This window comes from Cydia splendana, unplaced genomic scaffold, assembly GCF_910591565.1.
Source record: "Cydia splendana unplaced genomic scaffold, ilCydSple1.2 scaffold_46_ctg1, whole genome shotgun sequence".
NCBI lineage: Eukaryota > Metazoa > Arthropoda > Insecta > Lepidoptera > Tortricidae > Cydia > Cydia splendana.
In genome coordinates this window covers 1,013,484-1,032,303 of record NW_026946889.1, presented here as the reverse complement: position 1 = coordinate 1,032,303, position 18,820 = coordinate 1,013,484, and the positions used below count along the sequence as shown (strand labels likewise).

Below are 18,820 nucleotides of genomic sequence, written 5' to 3'. Positions count from 1 at the left end.
AGAGTACAGTTCGAATGTTTAGGTACTTTTACCATTTTATCGTTACGTTTAACGTTTCTAAATGATAAGACCTAGGCTTTTGGTCTTTTGAGTCTTAGTGCTCAATTAGTACAATAAATGTGTACTCTTGGGTAGATCAATAAAGTGGTTCAAGCTACAACTTTAATCTACTAGTTTTACTTAATTAGTTAGCCTCAACAAATTAAACATCAGGCAAACTGTCATTGAGAGCGATCAAAATCACGGTTAATTCGAATACTTATTGTTTTTATTTTATAATGTGTAGGTACCTACACACAGTATTTAGTTATTTGTTTCTATTTTGATTTAATGTATCGGTTCTGAGACAATGTATAATTTCTAATGTATGTATTGTCTCAACCGCATACCTAAGAGTTTTGGCATCCTTAATTACTGTAAGTTTATGCATGTGACTGAAATAAGGAAATATATTTTCCGGTAAAGTGCCTTTTTAATTACACTTAATTATAATTAGTCATCACATCACACACATCACTCATCTTCATCTGAGTAGGTGTACCTACTACCTAGGTAGTTAAAAAGGGACTTCGTCATCTACACTGTTAACCGACAAAAGTCGTATGTCTATTTACAAGACATTAGGTTAACTGCTGGTCACTAGAGTTTTTTCTGTTAGTACCTTCCTTAGTCATGGTTGCCTTGGGTATAGTTTCGTAGTTTAGTTAAGTAAGCAGTGCTTCCTCACCGTGTAAGGCTCCCCGCATCGCCACTTCAGTTTTTACAGCATTGACTTTAGGTACTACATGACATGATGTAGGCCCAGCGTCTATTTACGTACCTGTTGTACTTGGGTTTGTAATTGAGCTTTGCCCTGATTATTATTCTATAGAATCATGTATTCCGGCTCTAAAATAGATTGGAATTGGGATTTATTATATGAAATCTGGTCATATACGATTTTGAAGAATTGTATATCCTCATCTATTTATAGGTTTTATTTGGGCAGTTTAGGCATGCCTCTGTGTTCCACAATTTACACGGCTACTTACGCAGAATGCATTATTACTCTTATCCTGGTCACCTGCTTGTTTCTCTTAAACTATAATTTAACCTGTCTTCTAACTGTTCCAACAGGATTGCTACAACAATCTTTAACCGGAATACCGTCTAAGTCGTCGTATAATATATTTTTATATAATATACTTTGTCCGTTTTTATTTAAGCTGATACATTCGGTTCTTACCCATACGAACATCTGCAAAATGCAGTTAATTTATGATACGGGTATAGGTTAGAAGAAGGTTAAATTGTAATACTTTACAGAAAATGTTTCCAACTGGCGTATTTTTTTTTTATAACTGAAATCTGCTCTGAATCTACATTAGTAGATATGCCTATTCCCGAGGCCATCCATCTATACCTACGCCTTAAGTTAACTGGAACAGTAGGCAGAGGCACTAAACTGCTTATTATATAATTTCGAATTCAGTAAATACATTACATAATAGGAGGTCACTCTATACTAACATAATGTCAGTTTATGACTATTTTGCCTCCCTATTAAGTTTTGGTGGGCTAAAGAATCCGTCTAATGGTGGTATCTAGGACATTTTGAATGACCTAAAAAAAGATACTATCGTTAGTACCAACCAACACTATATCGCGTCAGTTTACTTTTAAGTACTATGTTGTACTAATTTGGACGACCTATAACAAAAGGTCCTATCGTTAGTACCAACCACCACTATCGCGTCTACTAGACTAGTTACTAGGTACATTTGACTCTTTTGGTTTGTTAGTACCAGTTGAACATTCAACTAACTAATTATTCTCTGTTTGTATCGTAGGTAAGTGTTATGATTTCGCTTATCATTTCTTTTGTTTTGCTAGTACTAGTTGAACATTCAACCCACTACTTATTTATTTTGCTAGTACCAGTTGAAAGTTCCAACCCACTAATTATTTGTTTTGCTAGTACCAGTTGAAAGTTCCAACCTACTAATTATTTGTTTTTCTAGCAACAGTTGAACAAACAACCTACTAATTATTTGTTTTGCTAGTACCAGTTGAACAATCAACCTACTAATTATTTGTTTTGCTAGTACCAGTTGAACATTTCAACCTACTAATTATTTGTTTTGCTAGTACCGGTTGAACATTTCAACCTACTAATTATTTGTTTTGCTAGTACCGGTTGAAAGTTTCAACCTACTAATTATTAGTTTTGCTAGTACCGGTTGAAAGTTTCAACCTACTAACTATTTGTTTTGCTAGTACCAGTTGAAAGTTTCAACCTACTATTTGTTTTGCTAGTACCAGTTGAAAGTTTCAACCTACTAATTATTTGTTTTGCTAGTACCAGTTGAACATTTCAACCTACTAATTATTTGTTTTGCTAGTACCGGTTGAAAGTTTCAACCTACTAATTATTTGTTTTGCTAGTACCGGTTGAAAGTTTCAACCTACTAATTATTTGATTTGCTAGTACCTGTTGAAAGTTTCAACCTACTAATTATTTGTTTTGCTAGTACCGGTTGAACATTTCAACCTACTAATTATTTGTTTTGCTAGTACCGGTTGAAAGTTTCAACCTACTAATTATTTGTTTTGCTAGTACCGGTTGAAAGTTTCAACCTACTAATTATTTGTTTTGCTAGTACCGGTTGAAAGTTTCAACCTACTAATTATTTGTTTTGCTAGTACCGGTTGAAAGTTTCAACCTACTAATTATTTGTTTTGCTAGTACCGGTTGAAAGTTTCAACCTACTAATTATTTGTTTTGCTAGTACCGGTTGAAAGTTTCAACCTACTAATTATTTGTTTTGCTAGTACCAGTTGAACATTTCAACCTACTAATTATTTGTTTTGCTAGTACCGGTTGAAAGTTTCAACCTACTAACTATTTGTTTTGCTAGTACCAGTTGAACGTTTCAACCTACTAATTATTACTTATACCAACTGCAGCATAGATGTGATGTACAGTTTACTTCTTGCAATTTATTTTTCTTGTTAGTCCGACTCCGACTTACTACTCAATTCATTTGATGCTGAGTTTACGTGTCTACTCCTACAGTAAAACAATAACAAAGCCCTTGGCATTCATCAGTCTAAGTACGCTATCTATAGTTCTTGACTCACTTGACATCGTAAAGGTCCTTGATAATTTAACTGGTCCGTTACTTGCTAGCATTGTTTATTATCATAAACAGCACATACCTATGTATATATAAATATATGTTAAATCGACACCAAGTTAACATCGATTCATACCCATATCGTGCTTTAAATAGCATTTCAATTGATTATAACTGGTTATTTTAACCGAACAATAATTATTTTAGGACATAAGGTCCATAAAATGTATACAACTATACCGACTTGATATGCAGGTTTCTCTATACGTTCCCTCATGTAAAAATATCTTAGTATTTAATTACACGACTAAGTAGGTCGGTATATTTTAAGTATGAACGGTAAATACACAACTCATAATAATCATGATTTCCGCGAAGGTAGTTTGATTATTTACCCTTTATATCATATGAATTCTAATATACGATTTTGAGTCAGAAAATAAACCATGTACCATCTGTATTTGTGACACGCAAACCATCGCCATATTCGTTTCTGTCATTTCATGGAAAAAATCATGGCTAATACGTCGGTGCCACATCATAGGAATAATGTAACATGAGTACATTATTTTTTGTAGTGACCCCAATTATTGATCTATCTTGCATTGATTACACTTTTGGATTTACATTTGGTAACCAGGCTCACGCACAGTAGCCATTGTCAAAGAGTTAGTGTAATAAGCACGCGTATATTTCTTCTTTGCTTAGTAAATATTCCTCCCGAGCTACGTACCATCAATTATTTACTCAATAATAGTTGTAAAGTTAACCACTGTTCTTATGTAAACAGTCGACAAAATCAACTGTGCATATACATAATTGTTTTTATTAACATTGATTGTAAACAAAACTATAAAATTAGGTATAGGTACTAGATCTACGTTTTTACAGTAACATTTAAATTCTGCATTAGTTTCTTTAATACTCCTCTTACGTGAGTTTGGAATTTCATAACCTACTTACGTAAGTACCGCCTAACAAAATCGTTGCAGTTTTAATATTTTCGTATTATGTACAACCGTACGTCACTCGTTACACAGAATATCACCTCGCCCAAAATTTTGTATTACCTGAATACAATCGGCAGCTCGGGAGGAAATGGACAAATACGGTAGCTATTAGGTTAGGATTTCCATACCTTAGATTTGTTTTTTTTTTCGGCCACCGTTACCTTTCCTTTCCGTATTTTTTTGTAATATTTTACCCTCGTCGCCATCTGTGACGTCCAGGCTCCGTTGTGTATTGGGTGATCAAATGAAACAACTGTTATCACTTGTGCACTCCGCCAGCCACCCACTCGCCATGACACTTCTCCACGGAGTGAAGCTAGCGGGTAGTTGCGTCGTACTGTTTATTGTGTAATCGTCACACTCGGTTTTAATTAACAGTATGGATTTCAAATCAAAATAACTCAAGATCGCTTCGATTTAAATGGATAACAAAAATTAATTACAAAGAAACGTAACGATCCCAGAGATGACGTCACGTAACGACCGCTATGCTCGACTGCCTCAATCACAATTTTATTCACAATTTCACAATAATTCTCACCAAATAACAATGAATTACACTCACCTTTCAATCAAGGTTAGACACGTGAGCTTACCATTACCACGTGTCCAGATTATGGAATGTAGGTCACCAAAAATACACCACGCTCCCAGGTGGCTGTGTAAGCAATACATGATACCTTGGCAATCCCACTTGCTGATGTCGAATACCGATGGTCCTAAAAGGCGGTGGGCGCGTGGGGTAGTATCTCGATGTATTACTTCACAGCTAAACCAGTATGCTACCATGCTACCAGTGGATGAAATAAACCTTAGGACTCGTTAACCATACTAGTGCCTACTATACTTCAGTACTAAATGATGAAAAGAACTAATTGCTATTAGAATGTTGACTGGTTAAATTGAGAATGAAAAGATCACATGAAACCGTTCAAATCTTTATTCAAGTCAAGCTAGGCCGGCTTCAACCCTACATATCTGACCTGAGAAGATTTAGCCCTATATGGGACCGGCAACAAACTCAAGGGACAAATCTTTTCAAAACAAGTTAAAACAACACATAACACATCATTTCTTTATTTCACAAAAGTAAGCTTCTAATGAAACATAAGAAATCAAAATAACACTTGAAATAAAACACTTAGCTAAATGGTTAAAGAACGCGGGATTCTATAAGCTATCAGAATAATCCTTCAGGTATAAGCCTTCAGGAACGTAGCGAGTTAGGCACGAGGTTGGCTAACGAGTACGTCCGATCTCTAGCGCGGTCCGATCAATAAGAACTACCAGCGGCGGAGCCTCTCCGCTCCCGCCTCAGTCAAGTTGGCAAACCTGCTCGACCAGTCTACCAACATACCGACAAAAACGCCAACTCGTGCCTACGCTCACTCGAGAGAAACCTCTCGACGTTCCAAAGCCTTCTACCTGTCATTTCAGTTCAACAACACGCCAATAGATGGCGTTACTCTCTACGCAACTTTATTTCAACAATGCGCCAATAGACGGAGTTACTCTCTACACAACTTTATTTATTTTGTTACAACCAAATAATACGTAGCTCAACATTGCTAATCGATTTTATACAGGCGTCTAAAATAATGAACTATAACGCTGCAATATGTCTTTCTGGTGTCAGGGTCCGACACGGCCGTCCTGCGCTACACACGTCCTCGTGTGTGGGTGTATGCATTTGATTCTGTAACAAAATACCAGCACAGTATTTCATCGCTCGGTCATTCCTGACCAACAATTTAGGTCTCACTCAAATTACTATTAAAATCAAACTTTGTTATCAATCCAACCAGAAAAAATGATTGTTCAAAATTACTTTAACAATCCTCAATTCTTTAGTCAAAAACAGTCCATCGAGCAACGACTTAATAAAAATAATCAGTAATCATCGCCGCTATCTAGCGGATACACTCCATTAATCATCGCCTCCATCTGGCGGATACTCTCAAATTTATGTGAAAACAGAACAATCTCAAACATCAAAAACACAAATCACAACAGCTCTAAAATTCATTGCTCGACAGTATCACTACTATTGTCATCAATATCAATTTACGGGGAAATTATCTGGCATTAAAAAAAATATTTTGGCCAAATGTGATAATAATAATTGTAGGACATCTTAAAATAAATAGCACTCTGACTTAATAATTTCAATTTTACTCATATGAACACAGTACATCAACGGGAATTCATTTTTAACAAAACAACACCAGTCCTTCGGTGCATTGCCAGTCCTTCGGCAGATACCAGACCCTCGTCAGAAGTAACCATCTCAGCCGCGTAAGTGCTACTCCTCGCAAAGAGCATTCTGCACATAAAAAGCAGACCACGTGCACCTCTTACATGCTCCGGCACTTCTGATGCGGTCACTAAACAATACCCAGTCCATCTAAAGCAAAACATTCGTGCCCAGTCCATCGGGCGTGCCTTCAGTCCATCGAAAGCAAAACAGTAGTGCCCAGTCCATCGGGCGTGCCTTCAGTCCATCGAAAGCAAAACAGTAGTGCCCAGTCCATCGGGCTTGCCTTCAGTCCATCGAAAGCAAAACAGTAGTGCCCAGTCCATCGGGCGTACTTTCAGTCCTTCGAAACCTGCCCCCGTATCAATAAAGGGGACTGCAAAAAACACCGAGGTCGCCGGAGTAGAAGTGCTTAGATACTTACACGGGTGCTACTTCAAGTACGATTCAACGCCTGAAAACATTATTAGCCACCTAAGAAGTATTTGTGATGATGTCCAGTACACCGTGGAAGCTATACCATCGAAAAGAAATACTTACAAGTCATTCAAGATAGGCATACCTACAAATGTTTATGACAACTTCCTAACGGCATCTGCATGGCCCTTAAACACCTGCATAACCGATGGCGGCCCTTTCTCCGACCCAGGGAGTCAAGAGCTCCCAATGCAGATGCCAACTAGTAGGACGCCCTCACCTGCAAACCTAAAAAAATGATAAAAGACCATTGCATAACACCGTACAAATGAAGATTTTACATCAAAACATAAATCAACTAGCAAACAAAACGTATAAAATTGAATCTGAACTACAGATAAGTGATCAAATTGACGTGCTTTGTTTTACTGAGCACTGGCTACAGGCTAATCAAATAGATTAAGTTAACATATTAAACTACAACCTGAGGGCCCAATTCTGCCGATCAACAAAGAACGGTGGAGGGAGCTGTATCTATGTCAGGACCGGAATCCCATGCATCGAGCGAAAAGAAGTCACGGACCTCGGAATTGAATCCCAGTTCGAGATCTGTGCTGTGGAGTGCATCGGACTTGACCTCGTCATCGTGTGTGTATACAGACCCCCGAGCGGTGATGTACCTTTATACCTATCTATGCTAAATAAACTTTTAAGTCTTAATTTTATTCAAAATTATAAGGTGATAATAACTGGTGATATCAACATTGATTTAGAATAGAATAGAATAGAATAGAATAGTTTTTTATTCGTAAACACACAGACAACAGACATACATTGAAAAAACATAGTGAAAAATAAAGTGTCACGAAATGGTCCCATCTCAGCATGTTGCTGGCGACTTCCAGCGCTGATCTTCCGATTAGACCATCAAGTGAGAAATAATCACGGAAGGTAACAGACAAAAAAAATAAGTAAAGAAACATAAAATAAACCGAAAAATTGATTACACACATTTAATACCTAAATGTAGTAATGTAAAATCCCTATTAAATACAGTACATCAATTTGGGAATAAAGCCCCTGCTACACGGCAGCCGACAAGCCCCCAAACCGCGTGGCCTTGGTCTGTCCCGGACCGTGTAGACAGTTGTTACCAACAAAATTTCGTTTGACCTCCGGACGCCCTTGGCATGCGAGCGCGCGCCAGCGACCGCGGTCTGAGCGGTCGGTCCGGAACCGTGTAGCCGCCCGACGCCGACCGCACTAGGCCATTTCGCTTGAAGGACGCGCCGTGTGCGCTCGTGTGGTTAATAGACATGCCATGGGTACTCAGTAGCATTTCTAATAATTTATCAAATACTTTCCTCTTCATTCTCAGAAAGTTATATATGTCCCCGTAGCGTAGTCCAGCGAATTCATTAAGTTGAAATGACTCAACAAATGCCGTTTTTTGAGCCAGCGTTTCATTCATATACCCTTTTCTTTTTTTACAAACTTTTTATTAACTTGCAATATACCTAATCGTCAGTATGTAAATATGTTTGTACGGGTCAAACTTGCAAGTTAAATTAGACCCACTTTCTAGTTTCCGATGGAGCTGAAAATTTGCATACATATATAAGTCGGGTGACAATGCATTATTATGGTACCATAGAGCTGATCTGATGATGGAGACAGGAGGTGGCCATAGGAACCCTGTGATAGAACAACGCGACCTAATTGTGTTTGGGGTTTTTAGAATTGTCTCGACGAGTATTAGTTGCCTCTGGTAAGAAAAGTACAGTCAGCGATAAAAGCTTGTACCAAAAATTATTTTTTTGTCATTGCACTAGTATGAGTAGGTAGGTTATGAAATTTGGCGCCGCGACCAATAAGTTTTGCTGCCCCAGAAGTGAAGGAAGAAAAACAAAATGCAATCCGCCAGGGGTGGCATACCCCGCCCTTAGGGCCATACGCCACTGAGTAGGTACTAATGCCACGCCAACTTTCTGAAAGGTTAGGGGCCATTTTGTGCGCTTGCAATACGTGTTGTCCGTCCGCGAGTTCTGAACACACTGTGGTTTGCCACCGTCTAGCCAGACAACTCAAACGGACCCACACACCAAGGACAGACCAAGGTCAGACGGTTAGTAGGCTTGTCGGCTGCCGTGTAGCAGGGGCTTAAGCAACTAGTAAATGTACCTACTAGGTGTAGGTACTTTATATTTATGCATGTTGTGGGTAAGCGTACAATAAATGAACTTCAGTCTTGATCAGAAACTGGTGTTTGATTGTCGCGTCCCAAGTACCTTAACATGGCGCAGCCGTTTTGAACCTTTTGTAGAAATAGTGCGTGCGTTAATTGAGACGGGTATTGAAAACTCGAAAATTGTAGTGATATTACGATTTTTTAGACATTTGGATTGCAATAATATACATATATACGTACATACAGAGAAGTGTTTGTGCCATAATGGAAGCTGTGTTGCCGCCGCCATTACCGTTTAGTTTTACAAATAATTTGGAAAATGTTACATCAGGGAACCTCTCCAAAGAATGGGAGAAATGGAGAAAATCATTCCAAGTTTATTATGAGGCGTGTGAATTATCTAAAAAAAGTGCTCAGGTGCAGATGAGCATATTGCTGCATGTGATTGGTGAGCAGTGTCGCGAGGTACATGCTCAATTTGAAGGTACATTTGCCAGTGTAAAGGATTTATTGGATAAATTCGAATCTTTTTTCTCACCGAAAAAAAATATTACCATCGAAAGGCACAGATTCTTTACTCGGTGTCAAAAACAAAGTGAATCAATTGAGCAGTACGCGTTCGAGTTGAAAAAGCTAGCAGGTGCTTGTGAATTTAAGGAGCTAATAGATGATTTGATAAGGGATCGCCTCATATGTGGAATACAGGAGAACGCGCTGAGGGAGCGTTTGTTGCGAGAGCCGGACTTAACTCTAAAAAAGTCCCTGGAAATATGTAATATTGCGCAAATATCGAAAGTGCAGGCGGGGTCAATCAAGAAAGAGTCCAGTGAACATGAAGCTTATACTTATAATATTACAGCAAGTAATAGTCAAGACCAGTTTATGCTAGAGGAAGGCGGTATTCCGTACGGTCAGGTGAATTGGATATCAAGACGTGGAGGGTACGGAGCGCGAGGCGCGCCGAGGGGCAGAGGTCGCGGCTGGTCGCAGCCGGCCCCGCGCCCCGCGCCGCCGCGCCGCCGTGCCGCTCCTGCGCAAACAGCTGTTTCATCGCGAGAGATGAGACAACAACGTCAACAAACGGGACCTTATGGTGAAATTAAATCTGGAGTGCAGTGTCTAAAGTGCGGGTTTGCTCACGGTATCTATATGAAGTGTCCGGCTTTAGGAAAAATGTGTTTGAGTTGTAATAACTATGATCATTTCTCACGCATGTGCACGGTGTATAACGTACAAGCTGTGGAGTCCTCAGTGGAACCTATCGATCAGGTAATCTATTGTCTTAGTAATTCGAGTAGTGATTGGTCTATAGATTTAACCTTCGGAGCAGATGTTACTATTAATTTTAAACTGGATACCGGGGCCGATGCGAATATTTTACCAATAAGATATTTGAGCCAGGTTGGTTTAGCAGAACAAGATTTATCTAAGACGTGTATAAAGTATAAGAGTTACTCAGCTAACGATATCATTGTACTAGGCACGTGTCATTTGAAAGTGCAGTACAAAAATAACTTTTATATACTGGAGTTCGTGATAGCGGATGTACCGTCCTATGTAGTACCGGTGTTAGGCCGCGAATCGTGCAGTGAACTTGAGGTAGTTAGATTGATAAAGGACATTAGCGTCATACAGGATTATGAGTATATCTTTCGCGAGTACAATGACGTTTTTGAGGGGTTAGGATGTATGCCTGGCGAGTACAAGATAGAAATTGATAGTAGTATTAGACCCGTAGTCCACGCTCCGAGAAAGATGCCGGTAGCTTTAAAAGATAGTATCAAGGAAAAATTAGATAATATGGTAGATGAGGGCATAATTGCAAAAGTGGAAGGCCCTACCGACTGGGTTAACAGTATGACTGTAGCGCGAAAATCTAATGGCGACCTACGGCTTTGTTTAGACCCACGTGACTTAAATCAGGCCATTAAAAGGGAACATTTCAAGCTCCCGACCTTGGATGAAATTACTGTAAATTTATTGGGATCTAAATATTATAGTACGTTGGATGCAAAACAGGGATTTTGGCAGTTGCGTTTGCACAAAGATAGTACGGATCTTTGCACATTCAACACATGTTTCGGTAGGTATAAGTTTTTAAGGTTACCGTTCGGAATTACGTCCGCTTCAGAGGTTTTTCATAAGAAAATGTTTGAAAATTTTGATGACATTCCGGGAGTGTGCCTATTTATAGATGACTTACTTATACACGGCCGTACGAAAGAAGAGCACGACGACCGACTGAAAAGGGTTTTGAACAGGTGCAGGGAAATCAATTTAAAGTTGAATAGAGATAAATGCAAATTTGGTTTAACAGAAATTAAATATTTAGGTCATAGAATTAGTGCACAAGGTATATATCCAGATAGCTCACATACCTCTGCCATAAAAAATATGCCACGACCAGAAAACATAAAAGATTTAGAGAGATTTTTGGGAATGATTAATTACGTAGGCAATTTCATACCAAACTTATCGGATAGGAATTTTGTATTGAGAGAGTTGTTACGTAAGGATACCGAATGGCATTGGACAGAGCACCACCAAAAAGCGTTTGATGACTTGAAAGATTGTTTGACAAAAGCTCCCGTTTTACAGTTTTATGATCTCAATAAACCCGTGGTAATTTCAGTAGATTCGTCTAAGAATGGATTAGGATCATGTCTTATGCAAAATGAATTACCAGTTTGTTATGCTTCGCGATCGCTTACGAAAGCTGAGCAAGCTTACGCTCAGATTGAGAAGGAGCTTCTGGCCGTGGTTTACGCGTGTGAGAAATTTTATACATATATATATGGTAGGGGTGACATAATAATAGAAACGGACCATAAGCCTTTGGTCAGTATAATTTGCAAGCCCATAGCAACCGCTCCAGCTAGATTACAGCGAATGTTGCTTCGTCTACAGCCGTACACGTTCAAATTAGTTTATAAGCCGGGAAAATACTTGTATATGGCAGATACGTTATCACGCGCTGTAGAACCGACGCGCGGTCCAGTTGAAGTACCGCGAGACCAGCTAGACTTGCAAGCACAAGTTTGTGCCATCGCAGTGAGTAACCCGTTACTGGACACGCATTTTGTAAAAATACAAGTTGCTACGCAAAATGATGTGGAAATACAAACAGTACTCAGGTATGTTAAGGATGGGTGGCCAACGCATAAACATGAGGTTGACATTCAAGCGAGGTCTTATTGGGGTTACCGCGACGAACTTACGTTAGCATATGGCATGTTATGGAGAGGCGATAGAATTGTTATTCCAGTTGCAATGCGCAACGAAATGTTAAGGCGTGTGCATATAGGGCACTTAGGCTTAGATAAATGTAAGTTGCGTATTAGGGAGAGTATGTTCTGGCCAAATATAAATGCACATGTAGAGGACTACATTAGTAACTGTCAGGCATGTTTGACATTTAAAAATCAAAATAGAAAAGAAACCTTAATCCCACATCCAGTGCCAGAAAGGGCGTGGTCCAAACTAGGGGTTGATATATTCCATTTTCAGCAAAACCAATACTTGATAGTAGTAGATTATTTTAGCAAATATGTTGAAGTTGCAAAATTGAATTCTCTAACCTCTGATAACGTTATCAAGGAATTGAAAATAATTTTCAGTCGACATGGTATTCCTAACACGGTGATCTCTGATAACGGCCCTGAATTTAGATCCAACAGTTTTGAAATATTCTCGGCAGAGTGGAGTTTCCAACATATAACGTCATCGCCACACTTTGCACAGTCTAATGGTCAAGTTGAGAGGACGGTTCAAACAATTAAAAACTTGCTAAAGAAAACTCACTATGAAAAAACGGAATTTAGAATAGCTTTAATAGAATATTTGAATACTCCCATTAGTAACAAACTAGCTTCCCCTTCTGAGCTTCTTAACAGCCGTAAACTAAGAGGTATTGTACCATGTCCTCCAAAACTGCTTTTGCCTAAAATTCAGAAAAATGTAAAAAAAGAGTTGGAAATACGCCAAGAAATGCAAAAAAAGCAGTATGATAAAAATGCTCGCGATATGTCTGAATTACACCCTGGACAAAATGTAAAAGTAAGAATAGACAAACGTTGGGTGAGTGGTACCATCGTATCATTGCGCGGTATACGCTCGTATCTTGTAAAAATATGTGGTGGTGGCACTTTGATTAGGAATAGACGACATCTTATTAAAGATTCTGATCAGCGCCCGGCAGCGCAAGACATTTCAGTGTGCCCTCTGCCTTATGATGATATCGCTATCTGCAGTGATAACGCGGTGACGTCATCGAGCGGTGTGGCTGGCGCGCCGCGCGCCCTCGACACCGGGTTTGATTCTCGTGACACGGTCGCGCACCCCGGTCCATCCAGTATACTGTCTGCTCCCACCAATAATAATAGTAATAACTATGTTACTCGCTCCGGCAGGGAGGTGATCGTTCCTGATCGGTGGGGTTCGTGGGGCTGGTAAACAGTTTGGAATGGTAATGTATTTTAACATACTGTATACCTATAATAAGTTCTATAATGATTGTAGGTACTTGTATTTAATGGTCATTTGGCAAAGGTGGGTAGCATCATACTCGCATACAATAAACCAGTCTCAGCTCGGTGCCCGTGTTTGATTCACGACTCCCAACTGCGTACCTTGACATGGCGCAGCCGGTACATAAGTAAAATGATATTTTTAGTGTTTAAAGAAAGTGGATTTCGTTTGTTTGGTACGGCTAATAAATGACAGACAGTGAAAGTGAGCAGTTTGCCGATTCTAGGGAGGATATCTTCGACATTTCTTTAAAAATGGAGTCAGTTTTACAACCACCACCGCCATTTTCGTTCGAGAATAATCTAGTGAATGTGACTTCCGGAAATCTAAGTACTGAGTGGGACAATTGGAAGAAATCTTTTAAAATCTATTACGAAGCATGTGAACTTTCAGCGAAACCTAAAAAAGTGCAAGTCAATATATTGTTGCATGTAATCGGAACCAAATGTCGAGAGGTGTACGAGCAATTTACAAACGACGACACGGATACGGTGGACGGCTTGCTAAAAAAGTTTGATGCGTTTTTTGTTCCGGTAAAGAATTTGGCAGTCGAAAGGCATAAATTTTTTAAAAGAGATCAGAAGGACTTAGAGTCAACCGAGCAGTACATTTTTGAATTAAATAAAATAGCTGCTAAATGCGAGTTTGGAGATTTACGTGATGGATTACTGTGCAGCAGGTTCATATGTGGTGTGAGAGAAGTGACGCTTTCGGAACGGATGCTGAGGGAACCGGACATTACATTAAAGAAAGCAATGGATATATGCAAGTTAGCGGAGATGTCAAAAATGCAGGCATTAAATATAAAAACAAATAGTGTCGAACAGCACGTACACGAAGTTTCACAAAACAATAATCAATCGGGAACTACAACCTGTGACGTGCATGTAGTAAACAGACGTTATGCCTCAGCCGCCATAAACCGCCCGCGCCGGCCGCCACACACACCGATGCGATCAAACGCGCCCAGCGGTGCTCGGGAGCATCAGACATATCATAACAGATCGTCATTTTCCACTCCTAACCCCAGAGAGAGGACGTTTAATCGTTATAACAATTCATCACCGCAAGCAACGTCAAGTGAACCGCAGAGAACTTTTAACGGCTGTAGTAATTGCGGTCATGCACACAGAAGGATGGAGTGCCCCGCGTTCGGAGTACGGTGTAACAGTTGTAATCGGATGAATCACTATGCGAGAATGTGTCGATCGTCGCGTCGAGTGTACGAAATACAGGAGGACTCCACCGATCAGGTAATCGCTCAAGTTAATAATGTTAACAGTGACTGGTCAGTAAATTTAGAGATAAACAAAGGGTATATTACCTTTAAGCTAGATTCTGGAGCGGAGGTAAATGTGTTGCCTAAAAGATTTTTAAGTAAAATCCAGTTATCAACCGATGATTTAACTAAAACATCAACAAAGTTGCGTGGCTATTCTGGGGAAGGGATTACCGTATTGGGAAAATGTTATTTAAAAGTATCTTGCAAGGGAAATACACATTTTTTGAAATTCATAATTGCCGATGTAGATTCGTGTCCGGTACTTGGTAGGAGTTCATGCGTGGAATTAAATTTAGTTAAACTAATTATGTCTATTAGCGAACATTCACCAAGTGAAAAAATATTAGACGAGTTTTTGGACATTTTCGAGGGTATGGGTTGTTTGCCAGGGGAATATAAAATACAATTAAAAAATGACGTTTCCCCAGTAGTCCACGCTCCGAGAAAGCTACCGTTAGCATTAAAAGATCAGATAAAAAACAAATTGGATGAGATGGAAAGGGAAGGTATTATTTCAAAAGTAGAAGGCCCAACAGATTGGGTCAATAGTATGACTGTAGTCAAAAAGCCAAATGGTGATTTGCGCTTATGCCTGGACCCCCGCGATCTAAATAAAGCAATTAGGCGCGAATATTTTAAACTACCAACGTTTGAGGAAATTACGGCGGAGTTGTTAGGTGCGAAGTATTTTAGCACATTAGACGCGAAACAAGGCTTCTGGCAGGTAAAACTACATCCAAGTTGTACAGACCTTTGTACTTTTAATACGGTATTCGGGAGATATAAATTTTTAAGGATGCCGTATGGAATCTCCTCGGCATCTGAAATATTTCACAAACGGCTATATAGTCATTTTGATGATATAGAGGGTGTAGTGTTATTTGTTGACGACTTGTTAGTGTATGGCCCAACTAAGGAAATTCATGATCAGAGATTAAGAGCGGTGTTGAATAGATGTAAAGATATTAACATAAAACTAAATAGGCAAAAATGCAGAATCGGCTTAACCGAAATAAAATATCTTGGCCACAAAATTGGCAGCGATGGCATTCGTCCGGATGATTCTCATATATCAGCGATTAGGGATATGCCTACGCCGCAAAATGTCAAAGACGTGGAGAGATTTTTAGGTCTTGTATCTTACGTTAGTAATTTTATACCCAACTTCTCTGAGAAGTCTGCCAAGTTAAGAGAACTTTTAAGAAAAGACATTGAATGGCACTGGGACAAGAATCATGAAGATTGTTTTAAAGAGCTACGAACGTGTTTAACCTCTTCACCAGTATTGCAATACTATGATATAAACGCACCAGTGGTGATTTCTGTTGATGCGAGCAAACATGGCTTAGGTGCTTGTTTACTACAAAGGAATTTACCAGTTTGTTACGCTTCCAAATCATTAACTAAGACAGAGCAGGCATACGCTCAGATCGAAAAAGAGCTGTATGCTTGCGTCTTTGCTTGCGAGAAATTCTATACATATATATATGGTCGAACAAACATAATAATAGAAACCGATCATAAGCCACTCGTAAACATAATTAATAAGCCCCTTGCCAATGCTCCAGCACGATTGCAGAGAATGTTGATGCGTTTATATCCATACACGTTTACATTAGTGTACAAGCCAGGCAAATATTTGTATATCGCGGACGCACTATCGCGTGCACCTGCACCGAACGCAGGCACGCCCCTTCCCCCGCTCGACCATCTGGAAGCGCAGGCGCAAGTATGCGCACTCGCGGCTAGTAATGCTTTAACCGACACACATTTATTAGAGGTGCAAAGGTGTACAAAGGAGGATAATGAGCTTCAAAATTTAATAAAAGTAATTAAACGCGGTTGGCCAAATGAAAAGGATAAACTTAACGATACCTTAAAATGTTATTGGAATATTAGAGACGAACTTACTACTGATTTTGGAATGGTATGGAAGGGTAATAGGATTGTCATACCGAAGTGCATGCGACACGATATGTTAAAAAAAATTCACTCCAGTCATTTTGGATTAGATAAATGCAAACTTAGGGCTAGGGAGACAGTTTACTGGCCAAATATTAATTCTCAATTACAAGACTATCTGTCTAACTGTCAAGCGTGCCTCACCTATAAAAAACTAAATTCGAAGGAGCCTCTGATTTCACATGAAATACCGAAAAAACCATGGCGTAAAGTAGGCGTAGATATTTTTCATCTAGCGAATCGATCGTATATACTTGTTGTAGATTATTTCAGCAAATTTATAGAAATAGCGAAATTACAAAGTTTACAATCAGAAAACGTAATTTCTGAACTGAAATACATATTTCGAAGACATGGCATACCGAAAATTATAATGAGCGATAATGGACCAGAATTTTCCTCTAACCTTTTTAAGGAGTTTTCTTTGAATTGGAAATTCCACCACATCACATCATCCCCTGGGTACGCACAATCCAACGGCCAAGTGGAACGATCCATACAAACAATGAAAAATATTATAAAAAAAACTAATTTTGAAGGATCAGATTTAGACATTGCGTTATTAGAGTATGCATGTACACCGATAAGTAATAATTTACCGTCACCAGCAGAGTTGTTATATAACAGGAAACTTCGAAGTATAATACCGCATAAAAGTAACCCAACGGTACCTAAGATAAGAACACAACAAGAGTATCACGACAGATTAACACAAAGACAGGGAATTCAAAAACGTTATTTCGATTTACGGACTAGAAACTTAAGCCCCTTAAACATTGGACAAAAAATTAAATTAAGAAAATTTAATAGTTGGGTTCCAGGTATAGTTCACAGCATTTTGGGGCCTAGGTCATATCTGATCTCAATGCCTAACGGTAACGTTCTGCGACGCAACAGGAGACATTTAATTATAGACTCATACGAAAGACCAGAGCCTACATATTTTAACCTAGATGATGACGTAATTTCTCCCCCGGTAGTTACGCAACCACAAACAACATCCAGCTCCAGCCAACCGGTTGTTCAGTCAGCTGATCAGAATGTGCAAACTAATATGTTTTATCGTACTCGTTCCGGCAGGACAGTGCGACCTCCTGATCGGTGGGGATACCCTCCACATCCACCGCGGTCAATCGTGTCACGTGAGCTATCAAATTAAATATATTATATTAAGAATTATTATTAAGTATCATAGGTGTGTATCACACTACGTGTGCATGTAATTCATAAAAGAATTAAATGAAACAATAATGTAGTTAGTTTCAATAACTCTGTAATGCTATCATAAGATAAAACTTAGAAGAAACCTACTTCACAAAGAACTTGAGTAGGTACCTAAGCATAAAATTGTATCCATCGTTTATAAAACTAAAATCAAATAATAAAATAATAATGATGTAGGTATATTCTAACAGCTTATAAATCATCCTTCAAGCAGGTATGCCAAGAACATTCTTGTGTTAAAATATATGTCATATAAAAATTAATTATTATAAAATTCAATAGGTATTTAATGTTGTACTAACACCGCATGATAGTCAATTAGTCATGTAATTTTAATACATTTCTATCACTAAATTTATATCATCTTATTTTAATGTAAGAGATACTCAAGTTTAGAATAGGAATAAGAAGGATATTACCAATCAAATTGGCATGTAATAAATTTCTAATTCATCAAATTTAATTACCTTCTTCTTGCATTTGTGTAAGAAAGATGGACTAAATGTTATTTTAGTTGTAGTGTTGCAATTGTTGTTGTTTGTAACTAATGTAGGTATATTACATTATATAGTCATGTTGCTGTCATACAAGTGTTTACGAACAATAACAGTAGGTACATTACTACATATTATAAGTATCTATAGGTTAAGGTGTGTGTTTAATAATCCTTTTTGTCCATCACTAACCGCTGTAAGATAACACGCGTGTTAATGCAAAATAAACTTTCTGGCATTTAGATAAAGTTTAAAATTGCGAGTCATCTGCGATTTCTGTGGGGGATGGAAAGGTGGTTTAAACATCTTGATTTTGTATTTTTAATTATTTAATTTTTCAAAGAAA

The 18,820-nt window shown here is 38.6% G+C and overlaps 2 protein-coding genes across 2 annotated transcripts in view; both read left to right on the top strand.

Annotated features, from left to right (window-relative positions):
* Nucleotides 1-17,915, top strand: part of LOC134805618 (uncharacterized protein K02A2.6-like) — a 246,920-nt gene extending 229,005 nt beyond the window's left edge. The window contains exon 2 of the mRNA XM_063778882.1: nucleotides 13,671-17,915. Coding sequence (XP_063634952.1) covers nucleotides 13,701-17,915 — 4,215 coding nt within the window. The 5' untranslated portion in view covers nucleotides 13,671-13,700. The remainder of the gene's footprint in view (nucleotides 1-13,670) is intronic.
* Nucleotides 9,237-13,437, top strand: LOC134805619 (uncharacterized). The gene is made up of 3 exons (XM_063778883.1): nucleotides 9,237-10,840; nucleotides 11,945-12,119; nucleotides 13,236-13,437. The coding sequence occupies exons 1-3, from the start codon at nucleotides 9,250-9,252 to the stop codon at nucleotides 13,435-13,437; spliced, it is 1,968 nt and encodes a 655-aa protein (XP_063634953.1). The 5' UTR covers nucleotides 9,237-9,249.
* Nucleotides 17,916-18,820: the final 905 nt, after the last annotated feature.

Bases quoted from the DNA above. Each gene is read 5' to 3' on its own strand.
- LOC134805619 (XM_063778883.1), top strand. From the start codon at position 9,250: ATGGAAGCTGTGTTGCCGCCGCCATTACCGTTTAGTTTTACAAATAAT. The intron at 10,841-11,944 runs GTATGACTGTAG...TGTATATGGCAG, and splicing joins CCCTACCGACTGGGTTAACA to ATACGTTATCACGCGCTGTA. The intron at 12,120-13,235 runs GTATGTTAAGGA...CGCTATCTGCAG, and splicing joins GAAATACAAACAGTACTCAG to TGATAACGCGGTGACGTCAT.